General features: G+C 43.0%; 1 protein-coding gene across 1 annotated transcript in view; it reads right to left on the bottom strand.

The window, feature by feature from the left end:
- LOC126163174 (UDP-glucosyltransferase 2-like) overlaps positions 1-17,010 on the bottom strand; it is a 96,904-nt gene that overhangs the window by 6,394 nt on the left and 73,500 nt on the right. Inside the window, exon 6 of the mRNA XM_049920125.1 lies at positions 5,724-5,943. Coding sequence (XP_049776082.1) covers positions 5,724-5,943 — 220 coding nt within the window. The remainder of the gene's footprint in view (positions 1-5,723; positions 5,944-17,010) is intronic.

Genomic DNA, 17,010 nt, shown 5'->3' with positions numbered 1-17,010 from the left:
GAACCAGATCTGTCATTGACTATATAGTAACAGATCAGGAATTCAGGAAGGCTGTGAGGGACACACGTGTATTCAGGGGATTCTTTGATGACACTGATCATTATTTAATCTGCAGTGAAATTGGGATTGTGAGGCCGAAAGTGCAGGAGGTAAGGTCCATATGTAGGAGGATAAGAGTGGAGAAACTTCTGGATAAGGAAATCAGGCACAAGTACATAACAGCGATCTCAGAAAGGTACCAGTTAGTTGAATGTAGCCAATTACAGTCATTGGAAAAGGAATGGACAAGGTACAGGGACACTGTACTAGAAGTGGCTAAACAATGTCTTGGAACAGTAGTGTGTAAAAGTAGGAAGAAGCAAACAGCTTGGTGGAATGATACAGTCAAGGCAGCCTGTAAAAGGAAAAAGAAGGCGTATCAAAAATGGCTACATACCAGAACCCAGGTAGACAGAGAAAGTTATGTTGAAGAAAGAAACAAAGCCAAACAGATAATTGCAGCATCCAAGAAGAAATCGTGGGAAGACTTTGGAAACAGGTTGGAGACTATGGGTCAAGCTGCTGGAAAACCATTCTTGAGTGTAATTAGCAGTCTTCGAAAGGGAGGTAAGAAGAAAATGACAAGTATTTTGGACAGGTCAGAAAAACTGCTGGTTAATCCTGTGGATGCCTTGGGAAGATGGAGGGAATATTTTGAAGAGTTGCTCAATGTAGCTGAAAATACGATCAGTAATGTTTCAGATTTCGAGGTATAATGGGACAGGAATGATGATGGAAATAGGATCACATTTGAGGAAGTGGAAAAAATGGTCAATAGATTGCAGTGCAATAAAGCAGCTGGGGTGGATGAAATTAAGTCGGAACTCATCAAATACAGAGGAATGTCAGGTCTTAAATGGCTACACAGGATAATTGAAATGGCCTGGGAGTCGGGACAGGTTCCATCAGACTGGACAAAAGCAGTAATCACACCAATCTTTAAACATGGAAACAGAAAAGATTGTAACAACTACAGAGGTATCTCTTTAATCAGCGTTGTGGGTAAAATCTTCGCACGTATTGTTGAAACGAAAGTGCGAGTATTAGTTGAGGACCAATTGGATGAAAATCAGTGTGGGTTTAGGCCTCTTAGAGGTTGTCAGGACCAGATCTTTAGCTTGCGGCAAATAATGGAGAAGTGTTATGAGTGGAACAGGGAATTGTATCTATGCTTTATAGATCTAGAAAAGGCATATGACCGGGTTCCTAGGAGGAAGTTATTGTCTGTTCTACAAGATTATGGAATACGAGGCAAACTTTTGCAAGCAATTAAAGGTCTTTACATGGATAGTCAGGCAGCAGTTAGAGTTCACGGTAAATTGAGTTCATGGTTCAGAGTAGTTTCAGGGGTAAGACAAGGCTGCAACCTGTCTCCACTGTTGTTCATATTATTTATGGATCATATGTTGAAAACAATAGACTGGCTGGGTGAGATTAAGATATGTGAACACAAAATAAGCAGTCTTGCATATGCGGATGACTTAGTTGTGATGGCAGATTCGATTGAAAGTTCGCAAAGTAATATTTCAGAGCTAGATCAGAAATGTAAGGACTATGGTATGAAGATTAGCATCTCCAAAACGAAAGTAATGTCAGTGGGAAAGAAATATAAACGGATTGAGTGCCAAATAGGAGGAACAAAGTTAGAACAGGTGGACGGTTTCAAGTACTTAGGATGCATATTCTCACAGGATGGCAACATAGTGAAAGAACTGGAAGCGAGGTGTAGCAAAGCTAATGTAGTGAGCGCTCAGCTACGATCTACTCTCTTCTGCAAGAAGGAAGTCAGTACCAAGACTAAGTTATCTGTGCACCGTTCAATCTTTCGACCAACTTTGTTGTATGGGAGCGAAAGCTGGGTGGATTCAGGTTACCTTATCAACAAGGTTGAGGTTACGGATATGAAAGTAGCTAGGATGATTGCAGGTACTAGTAGATGGGAACAATGGCAGGAGGGTGTCCACAATGAGGAAATCAAAGAAAAACTGGGAATGAACTCTATAGATGTAGCAGTCAGGGCGAACAGGCTTAGATGGTGGGGTCATGTTACACGCATGGGAGAAGCAAGGTTACCCAAGAGACTCATGGATTCAGCAGTAGAGGGTAGGAGGAGTCGGGGCAGACCGAGGAGAAGGTACCTGGATTCGGTTAAGAATGATTTTGAAGTAATAGGTTTAACATCAGAAGAGGCATCAATGTTAGCACTGAATAGGGGATCATGGAGGAACTGTATAAGGGGGGCTATGCTCCAGACTGAACGCTGAAAGGCATAATCAGTCTTAAATGATGATGCTGATGATGATGATGTCATCCAGGTGGGTGCCACGAATGCTGACGGATGACCACACGGCTGCCCGTGTGGCTTGTTGCCATGCAATGTTGTCGCGCAACGACTGCATGAGTGGGACTTTCTTTTCGTCGGTTGTGACAATGGATGAGACGTGGATGCCATTTTTCAATCCAGAAACAAAGCGCCAGTCAGCTCAATTGAAGCACACAGATTCACCGCCACCAAAAAAATTTCGGGTAACCGCCAATACTGAAAAAATGGTGTCCATGTTCTGGGACAGCGAGGCCGTAATCCTTACCCATTGCGTTCCAAAGGGCACTACGGTAACAGGTGCATCCTACGAAAATGTTTTTAAGAACAAATTCCTTCCTGCACTGCAACAAAAACGTCCAGGAAGGGCTGCGCGTGTGCTGTTTCACCAAGACAACGCACCCGCACATCGAGCTAACGTTACGCAACAGTTTCTTCGTGATAACTTTGAAGTGATTCCTCATGCTCCCTACTCACCTGACCTGGCTCCTAGTGACTTTTGGCTTTTTCCAACAATGAAAGACACTCTCCGTGGCCGCACATTCACCAGCTGTGCTGCTATTGCCTCAGCGATTTTTCAGTGGTCAAAACAGACTCCTAAAGAAGCCTTCGCTGCTGCCATGGAATCATGGCGTCAGCTTTGTGAAAAATGTGTACGTCTGCAGGGCGATTACGTCGAGAAGTAACGCCCGTTTCATCGATTTCGGGTGAGTAGTTAATTAGAAAAAAAATCGGAGGCCTTAGAACTTGAATGCACCTCGTATATCCTATTTCATTACACTGCAACTAAAGAAACAAATCACCCTCCGAACAGGCATTGAAGGCCCATCGGTACAGATCTGCCACCTTATCCTCAGCCCTTAGGCGTCACCAGATGCGGATGCGGGGGAGCATGTGATCAGCACACGACTCTCCTGGCCGTTGTCAGTTTTTCGTGACTGGTGCCGCCACTTCTCTTTTAAGTAGCTCCAACATTGGCCTCACAAGGGCTTGTAACACCATAGCTCTAATGCTGTACAGATTTATTTTGCTTTTTTCCTTTGGTTTAATGTTATAACATTGAGTATCTGTAGTGTGTTTGAATCGATAACATAAAATTTTATACTCCTTTCTTTGTTAAAATTTTGATTTCTTGGTTTAATTCTATGCAATGTGGTATATCTGTCATTTAAATTCTTAGTCCCATTTGGCGGGAACAAAACTTGCTATATATAATTGTAATTTCTGTGTCAATTTTTTGTAGAAGTACCCATTTGTGCAAATGTTCTGTTTTATTTAAAATGTTTGTTTACTGTTATGTAAACTGCTGAACCTCGCTTAGGGTTCTTAGTTATTCTGTGTGTAAGAGGTAGTGTAGTTCCCCTCGGGAACGGGACTGTCTAGTGTGCGCAAATTGTGGTTGGCCTAGGTAGAAAAGGTAGAACAAGAGTCAGTCGGGGACGAGCTACCAAACTGTGCACTGCCATGTTGAAGTTGTATATTGTGCTGGTGCCGAGAGAGGCTTTTTCTGCCACTTTCCAGTGCCTCGGATGGATGGATAAATAGCTGGAACGTTTATGGAATTGGTATCCATCATCGCCACCAAGAAGGGACAGTGTCCAGCAATTCTGCCTGCAAATCCACCTACCAACATGCGGTTGCCACCACATTGTGCAATCACTGTAACGGAAGGCTATAATAATGTACAGTGAAGGATCAGCTTCTTGGATGTGTTAATGTGCTCAAATATAAGGTAACTTATTATTGAATTCATGTACCTACCTTGATTTTTCCCTATCACAACACCTTTCAGGTTCCTCTCCATTTAAACTTTGATTACCGAGTGCCCTACTTTGTGGAAAAAATGAAAGCCTCAGAACATTAAATAATGTTGTTTGATCTTTGATAAGAAGGGAGTATTCAGATTTACCGTGGATTTAATGAAATTGTGGGAGGTAGTAAATGTAGTCTTGTGAAAGCCTTCCAGGGATGGAAACAGTCTAAAGTTTTGTGGAGTTTCAAAGTCACCTATTTAATCATTTACTTGCAAGTAGAAGATTGTGGTACTAAAGACAATTTTCAGTTTCTTTTAAAGATTAAAAGCTCTTAAAACTGAGGCTTATAAGAAAGTTTTGCTTAGTTAACGATCGTGGCGCTACCTGTAATAAATTCTAAAAGGCGAGTCAGTTTCTTGCAATTTTGTCAACATTGTGTTTCACTGTAGTAAAAGTGGAAAACTGCAATAGTAGAAAATTATACGTTCATGATTGCTAAGTGGTTGTCTCTCTTATGTATTGGAAGTGCATATTAATAGTATAACAGGATCCATAGTTTGTCTATTGTGCTAATGCTAAGTAACAAGTAACGGGAAGACCACTATTTATGAAAACCACAATTTCTGTATTCAAAAGATAGTGAGAAGCAACCTGTTAGTAGATTCCAATTAACTCTCGTTTTAAATAGTAAAGTATTTAACTGAGAGAGACTTAACCTATGTCCAATTTATGATCCTGCAGTGAATGTTAATAGTAATGTTATAAAGACCATTCAGTTTGAACAAGCCCTGAAAGTAATAGTGTGTTTTGGTATCTTATATTTTTGCAAATAGTTTGTGCTGCTCTAGCTGTTGGCTTCAATCTTACAAACATATGTATGTGTCAGAGTTAATTGCACTCACGTGTGACGAAGTATAGGTTGTGTTTATCCGTTAAAGTTACTAAGAACTATTTTCTTGAACAAGAATGTTAATCAATCTCTTGCCTAATTAGGATGGCGACCGTTTTCTTTATCCGTTAAATAGCGCAGATAAACAAAAATTTTGTTTGTTACTGTTCAAATATTTACGTAATTCTGACTCATTTCCGATAAGCCACCCTGTTAGGTACAACACGGTCAACACAACAAAATTCCTCTCAGAGGGTAACACTGCTCTGTTGCTTTATACCATAATTTCTTTAACAACATTATTTTATTTCACGACCTGCCTCTAAATTTAAGGTTATGGTATAGCAGTAACAGACAGAAGTGTTATAGGCTGAGTGCACCCCACTTGCCAACAGCACCCGGCAGACAATGACGGTGACCCATCCAGGTGCTAGCCAAGTCCGACAGCGCTTAACTTCGGTGACCTGACATTAACAGGTGTTGCCACTGCGGCAAAGCACACTGCACCGACGTAAGGGGGGGGGGGGGGGGGAACTCCCCGGCGGACTTTTGCTACCTACGTCCATGATGTGTGTGAAGTCAAGATATGAAATCTAGACCATTCGTTCTAGATTTAGCAAGTTTTAAACTACCGCTATTTGCTATTAAAATTTGATCCACAATGAGGAATGAAACAGAGAAACTATCGCGAGAGACTTTTTAAGATACATCAGAGACTTACTTTGTATTCCCCAGGACGGTACGTACAGAACGTATCAGGGAGTCCTTGGTGAGGTCCCTGAACTGCAATCTGACTCCTATCTCCGCCTGGGCGACCTTGGCCGCGGTGTGTGGCTGATCACCGAAAAAGGGAATGACCAGCAGCGGGACCGCATGGTACGTCGCCTCATTCATACTCTGGAGACCTCCCTGCGATATGAAGAGGCGAACTTTCGGGTGATCTGTAAACAAAGCACCACGTGACAGAAGTGGACGTACAGTACAAATGTTAATTGTTGTTCTTTGGTGGTGATTGTCGTGGTGTCTGCTTGACAAGCTGCAGTGTGTGAAAGAATTATTTTAAAAGTTGAAATAGAATGTAAATGAAATGTTCCCTTGCAGGTGGGTGACGTACATAAATGAATCCATAATGAATTTTCACTCTGCAGTGGAACTGCGCTGATTTGAAAATTCCTGTCGAATTAAAATTGTGTGTGAGAGCAGGACGCCATCCTGCAACATTTGCCTTTCCCGAGTAAGCTATCAAAGGTCAATTCATTACACGCCTCCACACCCTTACTTCCACCGATACCTCTTCTTCTACTGTTTTCTACTGCTTTCGTAAAGTTCTGAAGGTAGGAGGAGGTATTGGCGGAAGCAAATTGTCGGGGAAGACAGTGAGTTGTACTTGTACAGATTTACTAGCGAACAGGAAAGATTCCAGGTTCGAGTTTCGGTCCGGCAACCAGTTTTAATTCACAAGGAAGTCTTAAATAGACAACCTCATACCATAACAGAATCTCCCATTTGTACCAGAGACAAAGGCAAAAAAGAAAGAATCTAACCTGTGTGTGTGTGTGTGTGTGTGTGTGTGTGTGTGTGTGTGTGTGTGTGAGAGAGAGAGAGAGAGAGAGAGAGAGAGAGAGAGAGAGAGAGAGAGAGAGAATTCCTGACACGTTGCGGAGCAAAAACGGTTGTTTTATCGACAAAAAATACTATATATTAGAGACAGTCTGATGAGGGGTGTAGCAGCCCTTTCTCTGTTTTCGCTTTTTCTTCTAATAGGTGAAAGTTCGATTTTATTTTTTTACACATTGATTGTCATTGAAGGGTTTTACTTTTATTTAATATTGTCCCGGCTAAGTATCAGTTTCATTACTTTTAAAACCAAATGTTAAATGTGGGTCACTACACGTATAGTCTTCCCAATTCTGAGAGAAAAAATCTTCAGCAGCTTTACTACCAGTGTTTACAGACGACGATACTTTAACCTTTCGTTCAATTGTTTTAGTTACGAATCGCAAGTTTCTTCTTGGCATAGATCACGTAACCTTAAAGTTTATTAATGTTAAATTAATGTTCAAGACATTATGTTTCATACTAACAACATCAGTTTATTGACAAGAATTATTAATAAATAGGTTCACTCACACGATCTCATTCAAAGAAATTCTTTAATTAGATGCCTAAGTAGGATTCCCGCTAGCATCAGAGATGTTAGATAATATCCTGTCACTTTCGGTAAATAAGTTCCTATTTAATATCCGCAAACTGTCACTAACTATGATCACTAGTGGCGTGAAGTTAAAGATTCTCACTATCACAATTCGAAGTCTGAATCCGGTTAAAATTCTCAATTCAGTAAAACGTTTAAATATTCACACGAATTGACATCAAAGCCAAAGAGATTACTGTTCACCTTCCCGTTTATCTAATCTGATAAATGTCCAAATTAAAGTCTTGAATTGACAATCCTCAAAAACAATCTCGTCACGATCTGTTCTTGGTCCGCCTTTAATAAAGTCCCAATTGTTGTTCTCTAAAGCTGCACGTCCTAAATAACTTCCGAACTAGAACAGACTAGAGACTGGAGTTTCGTAATTACAACGTATGGCTATTTATACTTTAATAAACACTATCTTCGGTGTCCCAGACCTACGTTCTATGACTATAATATTTATTTTCTTACGAAACTAATATTTTAATATTTTCTACTGTTTTTCCCCTTCCCATGTTCTAAAATTTATAACTAAATGTTCCTCTTATTTTCTGTTGCTTTCTATGCTAGATATTTCCCTCTATTTGCCATTTTTTATTTTTCGTAATTACTAGTTGTTGAGGGACTTGGGTCAGTTTGTGAATTGATATTTTAAAGACATGGGAGCTAATTTGGGAGCTATTTTTGTTTTTTCAACAGCGAGAGGCGCTGTAGGTGTTACAGGGGGGCAATCTGCAGATTGTAATGTTTCAGGAAATACTTCAGAGCTAAAATCACTTTGAAACACACTGGTGTCCTAAATTAAAGCAACAAATTGAAATTTAGCTAGGTAGTGTTTATTTTGCCACAAAACAATGTAAACAGTGGATAGTAAAGTAGGAACAATGTAAAAAGTATAGAATGAAAACAACTGCAACATGCATAGCAGTAGACAAAAATGTTCTTCGTTTTTTTCCAATTTAACGGATTTGCACACACATTCCGACAGCTAGTTAATGAGTTCACAATGGGGTATGACCACGTGTGGCAGCAACACACGGCTGACAACGATCGTGCACTGTGTGAATGATGTCATCAATCTCATGTTGACGCAATGAAGTACATTCTTCCCGCAGAGCTGGTCGGGAGTGTTGGAAAGTGGTTGGCGCATGGTGACGTGATGCAACCCGTGTCCCCAGAGAATCCCAGACCTGCTCTATGGGATTAAAAGCGGGAGAGCGAGAAGGCCACGCCATGCGTACAGTACCTTCCGTTTCCAAGAAAATATCAACCACCCGTGCTGTATGAGATCGAGCATTATCGTCCATCAACACGAAGTCTCGGCCCACAGCATCTCGCAACAGCCGCACATGAAGTCTGAAGATATCGTCTCGGTACCTGACACCAATTAAAAACTGCCAATTCACCTCCACAATTTCATTCAAAGTTCGTGCGGTCAACACAATCCCTGCCCACACCATTAAGGATACTGCTCGATTACGGTCTCTTTCCACAGTGTTTGGGTCTCGAAAGCGTGTTCCACGTTCCCCCAACAAAATCGAGACTCATCTGTGAAATGAACATTGGTCTACCGCTCGAACGTCTGGGTGGTATGTTGACTACTCCACTCTAGACGTTCCCATTTGTGAAGACGAGATGATGATGATGATGATGATTGGTTTGTGGGGCGCTCAACAGCGCGGTTATCAGCGCCCGTACAATTTCCCAACCTTTGCTCAGTCCAATTTCGCCACTTTCCTGGATGATGATGAAATGATGAGGACAACACAAACACCCAGTCATCTCGAGGCAGGTGAAAATCCCTGACCCCGCCGGGAATCGAACCCGGGACATCGTGCTCGGGAAGCGAGAACGCTACCGCGAGACCACAAGCGGCGGACTTGTGAAGACGCGTCAGAGACACACACATACAGCAGGTCTCTGACAATGAAGACCACTCTGAGGAAGCCTTCTGTACGCCTTTTGCCTCGTTACAACACGCCTGGTGAATGCTGCGAGGTCAGATGCCAGTTGCCGTGCAGTTGTAAGACGGTACCGTCGTGCACTTACAGCCAAATAACGGCCCTCTCTTTCTGTCGTCACACGTGGTCGGTCCTACCCTGGTTGGTTGGTTGTTTGGGGAAGGAGACCAGACAGCGTGGTCATCGGTCTCATCGAATTAGGGAAGGTTGGGGAAGGAAGTCGGCCGTGCCCTTTCAGAGGAACCATCGCGGCATTTGCCTGGAGTGATTTAGGGAAATCACGGAAAACCTAAATGAGGATGGCCGGACGCGGGATTGAATCGTCGTCCTCCCGAATGCGAGTCCAGTGTCTAACCACTGCGCCACCTCGCTTGTGGTCCTACCCTGGTATTCGGGATGTCGCCACATCCGAGAAACAACAGAACTATTCAGATTAAGCCATCGGGCCACATCAGTTTGCTGTTGTCCTGTTTCCATTCTTCCCATGGCCCTCCCAACCAGAGAGTCTGGTAGGCTACTTCTCTGTACCATATTCCACCGTCTGTGACTGCGTACACAGTGTGAATGATGTGAATCCGTATCGTAGATGCCCTGACATCGTCGGTCTGGTTTTCCACTGACCGAAATGGCATCTCCCGTACCGAACACACCGAGCGAGGTGGCGCAGTGGTTAGACACTGGACTCGCATTCGGGAGGACGACGGTTCAATCCCGCATCCGGCCATCCTGATTTAGGTTTTCCGTGATTTCACTAAATCACTCCAGGCAAATGCCGGGATGGTTCCTCTGAAAGGGCACGGCCGACTTCCTTCCGCATCATTCCCTAATCCGATGAGACCGATGACCACGCTGTCTGGTCTCCTTCCCCAAACACAACCAACCGTACCGAACAAGATCGTACGGACATCTGCTGAGAATCAGTACGGTTATATCGTGAATTAGACACTGGACGGGGAAATAGCGGTTTGTTGCTGCAATTTTGGACATCAGTGTATTTACTGTGAATTGAGGACCGATTTCAACAGTACTTTGCTGTCATTTTCTTATCTCCAATACGAGGTAGACACTCATTAAATTCCGAAACATATTTTCTATGCCAGTGTTAATGAAATAGATCAGTATCATATTTTTAGTATATTTAACATACCTCGCCTCTTCCAAAATTACGCCATTTATTTTGGCAATGTTGAAAATTTAAGTAGTTTGGAAATGCTAGCCCCACCAGCAGATACATCACAACCAATCAGCAAGTCGAAAATATATTAAAAATTCATTCCAGTAAACGAAACATCAAAATTTCTCTAGTTAATGATTTTCTCCGAAGAAAAGAATAAAATGTTATAGAATATACCCAGAAATCTTATTTGGTCCAATTGCCAAAACAATATGAAAATATTGTAGCGTCATAACCCGAATCGAGTCCAAATCGGAAAAGGTCATCAATGAAACAACACATATCACTCACAGCCGGAGCAGAACTGACCTTCTGCAAGAAAGAGTAGAGCTGTTTGTACAAAATTCTAACATCCCACAATGCTGGTATTTAAAGACGATTAATATTCCAACATATAGAAACATATTTCATCACTTTCAGGAATGATAAATACGAAAGAACAATTGACAAGTGCTGGTGGTCTGATTTGAACTGACGACATGCGGCACGCCAGCCACAAACGCTAAGCACTACACCACAGTGAGTGCACCACAAATAGCGACCCTGTACCTTTCCTGGAGAAACAGTGATGTGCTTTTTTAGAAATTCGCACTGGAGTCGACCATTGGACCCTGTATCTTCATCTTAGCAATGGTCTTCCGAATGACAACACTTACAGATCCTCCTATTCTAATGTAATTGTATCATCCTCTTCACTATCATGAGCATCGTGACTGTCAAGTGGGTCTTGGACATCCCATCATCGATCTGCGCCTCAGGACTGCCTAGGGCTTCATACACAGGAAATGGACGACATCTCCCCATTTTTGTCTTCCTGATGGGGGGTCATAACCATCGCCACCATATGTGACGTCCGATAAGCGCTGAAGGACGGAATACCACAAACTAACGCTTTATTAAATTTTCGATAGCCCCACTTTCCGTCGATGTATTTAAGTCCATATCAAGTCACTTTTGGTGTATGTCTTTGGCCAAAGCTCGGTGTTTCTGCTGGACAATCAGGATCCATAAGCGAGCCAACTGCCCTGCTTCTTTGGTTGCAGTGATGAGGTGTTTCATACACTCATCCTGAAGATGAATGAAACGATAACAATGTACCCATTGTTTCGGCCTCGCCACCTTGAAACAAAAAGAATGGTTTGGAGACTGTAGTGTTTTGCTTCGCTTTGTTGTATGCGAATGTCACGATGACCAGTATTGTGTCCCGGTCTGTCTATTCGACAAACATGCATCGAAAACAAGACTATCAATGTCTTATTAAAGGGTTCTGTGAGACCACTCATCTGTGGATGTTAGGACTGTCTTCCGGCGAATGACATCGCAACGTGAAAGTTACCTCTGATGCTAGTCTCGACTAGAAAGCTTTTCCACGATCAGAGACCACCACCTGGAATCCTCTATGCTTCAAAATGATGGTGCCGCTCTGGGTAGCCGCGCGGTCAGAGGTGTCATGTCACAGTCTGCGCGGCTCCCCCCGTCGGGGGTTCGAGTCATCCCTCGGGCATCGGTGTGTGGCGTCCTTAGCTACCACAGATTTCCAAATTTTAGAAACGATGTATTCTACAAGTAAATTCGAAATTTCTGGTGTTCTGGCAGTCGGCACAGCTTCGGTGACGATATAGAGGGTCAGGTAGTCAGTGCAGACCACGGTCAGTCAGTTCCCGTTTATCGACAATGGAAACCTCCAAATGACTGCGAATCCAGTTCGGTAGAATGCTGCTTCTGATGATGATGATGATGTTTTGTTTGTGGGGCGCTCAACTGCGTGGTTATCAGCGCCCATACAATTTCCCAACCTTTGCTCAGTCCAATTTCGCCAATTTCCTGGATGATGATGAAATGATGAGGACAACACAAACACCCAGTCATCTCGGGGCAGGTGAAAATCCCTGACCCCGCCGGGAATCGAACCCGGGACCCCGGGCTCGGGAAGCGAGAACGCTACCACGAGACCACGAGCGGCGGACAGAATGCTGCTTCTGTAGGCACGATTGGTACCAGACACCCCAGAGGTAACTGCAGAGCCTGCTTCTGTCGTTGTCATTCCTAACAGTGGCTTAAATAATGTCTAACGGATCGGTAGAGACATGACCATTGATACCTGCACCTGATTTTGTCTTGACATTTCACGAGACCCGAATGAGCAGATGTTGAAGCATCGTGGAAATACTTCGCACAGCTGATCATAGATGAATTGAGAGAGGGAGCAGCCATTTCTGCCAAACTGTATCATAGTTCTTCTTACACAATACTCTTATTTAACTGCAATCGTCCTCTGTTTCTCCTCCTTCAAGGCTTGAAAAGTTTTCAGTACTCCTGGACCTTCCCTCTCTTAGCAGCAATGTCATTTAACACACCAGTGACAGAGTTCATCCGAGCTGCTTTCTGCCAAAGGATTCCTTGAAAGGTGTCCTTGTGTTTTGGCTACTTTTATTGTGACGTTGTACTCCAGAAGCATTAGTTTCAATCTCACCAGGTGTCCCTATTCATATTTCAAAGCTAGCAGAGAGGATGGTGGTCTATCACAGCTATGAATCATCTGCCAAATAAGTAAGGTCGGAACCTGTTGATGGTACACCTTTGGAATATACTCTAGAAGCATACACTATCGCATTTCTGGGAATTACCATATTTGTGCTAGAACTGCCACTATTATAAAACCAGAAGTATAGATGCGAAGTTTTATCTCCTCGTGACAAAATTCTAGAATTGTGGAAGATGTTAGTGCCTCCTTAATAACAAGAAAATATCCCTCTTGCGTTTCGTTCCAGGAAAATTTGGAGTCCCGTGCAGTAGTTCTTGCATTCTACATGCCTTGATATTTAAATCCTTTATGAATGCCGGTAAGACGACCACCTTTAGAGATAACATCCTCATCACGAATGTTCCGAGGAGTCGGAAATTTTGTGACCGTTCTTATTGCCTTGTCGATTGGGACAGACTACCGCCATTCATTTGGTTCCCAAAGATCTTTATTTATTGAGCGATGAAGAAGTGCTTTCTCGGTTTGGGGCAGTGGCATACAGTCTGAACGCTCTTCAACAAGGTTTTTCTTCAAATGTCTTCAAGAACAAAAAGTTTTGTCCAGATCGGAAAGACATGTCGTCTATTTAAGTTGCCCAATCAGGTTGACCATCACACTTTCTAAGGTGGCTGGAGCACCAAACAGACAAAAGGGATCATTCTGAACTCACGAAGGCTTCCAGGAGCCATGAAGGCAATATTTATGAGTCATCTTTGACGACTGATTTGCCAGTAGACTGCTTACAGGTTCATAGCTCAGAAATTCTTTGCTTTTTCCGGCAGTCGCCTACGGTGTCACAGACACGTGACAACGTATTTTTCATCGTTACTTCACACAGCTGTCTGTAATCTAAGTGCGCTGTACAAACAGAATTAAAGGATCGCTCTTTCGAAATCTTTTAATTCCCACCCACTGCGACACTTAAGGTTGAAATTTCGCTTAAAGGTGCAAAAGCATGGTGCCCTGTCATGTCACCCTTGAGCTCGATGACCCTTCAAATAGCAAAGTGTCGACACATACGGAAGAAAGATCGCAGCTCAGAAATTCATGTGACGTGCAAGCTCGGGTTAATAGTGTCACATTGCCACCAAATTTCACCATCTCTCTGCCCAATGCCGCCGTGGGTATGTCACGCGATCTGGAGGACGTCACAAACCCTCTTACCACATTTCACGCCTCATTTTGAAGCCACTGCAATGGAAGCCAGAAATGAATGAAACAACAATACCAGACATACCGCCGCTAAGAATTGGCACAAAAAGGCAGCAGGGTGTGGCATAAACGGCATCAATGAATGCACCCCTTTCCCTTGGGTGTAAGTTCACACATATTTCGCGTTCGAAAACGACAGTCAGCAGTGCAGTGAGTAAAACGAACAACCTCTGACAATGCTGACACCCTTGCTTGTTTCAAGCATTCTCTAAGGACATCATGGAGAGGCATCCCGATCGGTTCTGATTGCACCCATTCGGAGCGCAGCGCAACCAGTTTTTGCTCTCAAGTACGTGCTGGAACCACTTGAGACCTTTCAAAACAATTTGAACGTGACCCAAGGAAGCTAAGAGCTTATGCTTTTTCAGTACTGTTTTGTGTCCTCCAGTGGCTTAACCATGGAAGGATGAAACACTGACGCGTTAACGAAACAAAGGGTCCTTTCATGGAGATCGGTAAACCCCTAGGCGCCATCAATGGATCTTTATTAGGAGCTTTAAAAGTCTACCTGTACAGATACAACACATGATGAGAGTACCAGGCGCCTGCAGGCAGGCTACACTGCTGCTCATTGAGCACTACTGTGCTGGTCTTCCGCCCGATAGTAGGCCGTCCGAAATCAGAGAGAGTGTAAGTGGTTGTCGACCTGCAACTGCCTAGTACTTGTCCACGTCCTCTGTCCGTACAGGTAGATTCTTAAAATTCTTGATGAAGATGGGCATGTCAAGGGGAAGTATCCACTAGAGAAAGACTTAATAAAGAAGATTAGTTAACATTCTGTGTGTCAGATCATGTAACGTCAGAAGAGTAGTAGCTGATTATAGGGAATTTAAAAAGAAGGTCGTCCCCTGTTCTATTGCTTGATTTACGTACTTTTCTTGGCTGGTTTCCGGGGTCCCTGAAACTTACCACCTCGGATTTGAATCAGGCATATTATCAAATCACGCTACACGAAGAAGTGTATTGCGGTAATAACTATGGATTAGAATTTCTGTGCGTTTAACAGGGTGCCATTCCAGCTGGCTACCAGCACAGGTGGTTTTGTCTCAGCCGTTGGATATATTATTTTCTTAGGTTAAGTTTAAATTTGTACACCATAATACGGACGATATAATGACTTTTAGCAGAGATTGATAGGAATATGTGGAGTATTTAAGGGAGGTGTGTTAACTCCTTAGGAATTCGGGTTTAAAAGTTGAAGCCGACAAGTCAAGGATCGGATTCACGGATAAGTGATTCCTTGGACATACAGTATATGAGTGGTAGGTTAGAGTTGACCCAGAGTGTGCCGAAAGTACCACAGAGTGTCCACTCTCTCGGAATGATTAGGAAATAGCTAGGTTCTTCGGCATTTCCTTAGAAAATACGTGGCAAATTGTGCTCAACTAACCAACCCATTGAACGAGTTCCTCAAGAAGTGTTGCCAGTTTCAGGGTGGCGAAACTCAGTAAATCACTTTGGAGGATATGGCGGCACAAGTTTGTTCGCTGTACCTGCACTCGATAAGCAGTTCATTGCACAAATGGATCCTTCAATGGGTGGCGTGGCAATGGTTCTGCCTCAGGAAAACCCTAAATAAACAGGGCCAGTATCGTATGCCTCTACGCGGCTGACGCCTTTGGAAAAGAAATATTCCGTGTATGAACTGTAAGCATTATTGATTATGTGCGCCCTGGAGAATTTCAGATTCATCTTCAACATTGATCCTTCTTGTTAGAGAACGGCGAACAAGCTTCAACCTGGTAGCTGGCGCGGCGGAGACATAAATGGTTCAAATGGCTCTGAGGACTATTGGGACCTAACATCTACGGTCATCAGTCCCCTAAAACTTATAACTACTTAAACATAACTAACCTAAGGACATCACACGACACCCAGTCATCACGAGGTAGAGAAAATCCCTGACCCTGCCGGGAATCGAACCCGGGAACCCGAGAGTGGGAAGCGAGAACGCTACCGCACGACCACGAGCTGCGGACACGGAGACATACTGAGCGTATCGCCAGATGGGCGGTGCGCAATTCAGTATTCACTTTGAACTTAGATATGAGAAGGGAATTGACAGTGTTGCTGAGAACATGATTGTAAATTTATTGAACTAAGATGTTATTGAGTGGGAAATAAATTTTGTTTTGGGTTATTTTATAGCGCTGTTTGACGAGATTGTTAAGAATCAGGATAACGATGATTCATTGTGGGAAACTAAACAGAAGAATGAAGAGGGAAAGCGCTCAGGTGATGTTAGATAAGGAAAGGATTCTTGTACAGCAAACCTACGGGCGTAGTAGCCCTAGGGTAATGGTGTTCACAGAAGTAAGGCCCATGTTCTCCGAAGGAAGGACGTTTGGGGAGAAGTGGGGAAGGGAGTTTAAAACTAGTGTCAAAATCCGGAAAGAGCACACATGGAAGAGTGTGGCTCGGGATATTCAGACGATGTTTCGAGCGTGTATAGTGTGCTCCATGACAGTCTAATGAGTACAGAGTATGGACTGAGAGTAAATCGAAGAAAGACGAAATTAATGAGAAGTAGTAGAAATGATAACAAGAAACTTAACATTAGGATTGATGGACATTTTTAAAATGTGTGTGTGTGTGTGTGTGTGTGTGTGTGTGTGTGTGTGTGTGTTTTTGGGGGGGGGGGGATCTGAACGTAAACTTTAAGGTTATTGCTTTAATAAGTTTTCATTCCTTTGGTCAGTAATGTTATGGAACATTCTTTGATACCAAGAAATTGAAAATCAGTAAATAGACCGTTAGAAAATACTTAACGTGATTTGCTAAATTTTTTGAGTCACATTCTTCTTCTTGTAGCTGTCATTGCAGGCACAGATACTGTATTAAAATTTTGCATCGTTCATCTGTCACATGAGGTTGTACTGAATGATTTTCTGTGTCCTAGTAGTCACATAGCATCTCATTATAGGAGATGAAACTTAGTGA

This window comes from Schistocerca cancellata, chromosome 2 (genome assembly GCF_023864275.1).
Source record: "Schistocerca cancellata isolate TAMUIC-IGC-003103 chromosome 2, iqSchCanc2.1, whole genome shotgun sequence".
NCBI lineage: Eukaryota > Metazoa > Arthropoda > Insecta > Orthoptera > Acrididae > Schistocerca > Schistocerca cancellata.
This window is presented reverse-complemented; position numbering and strand designations above follow the sequence as displayed.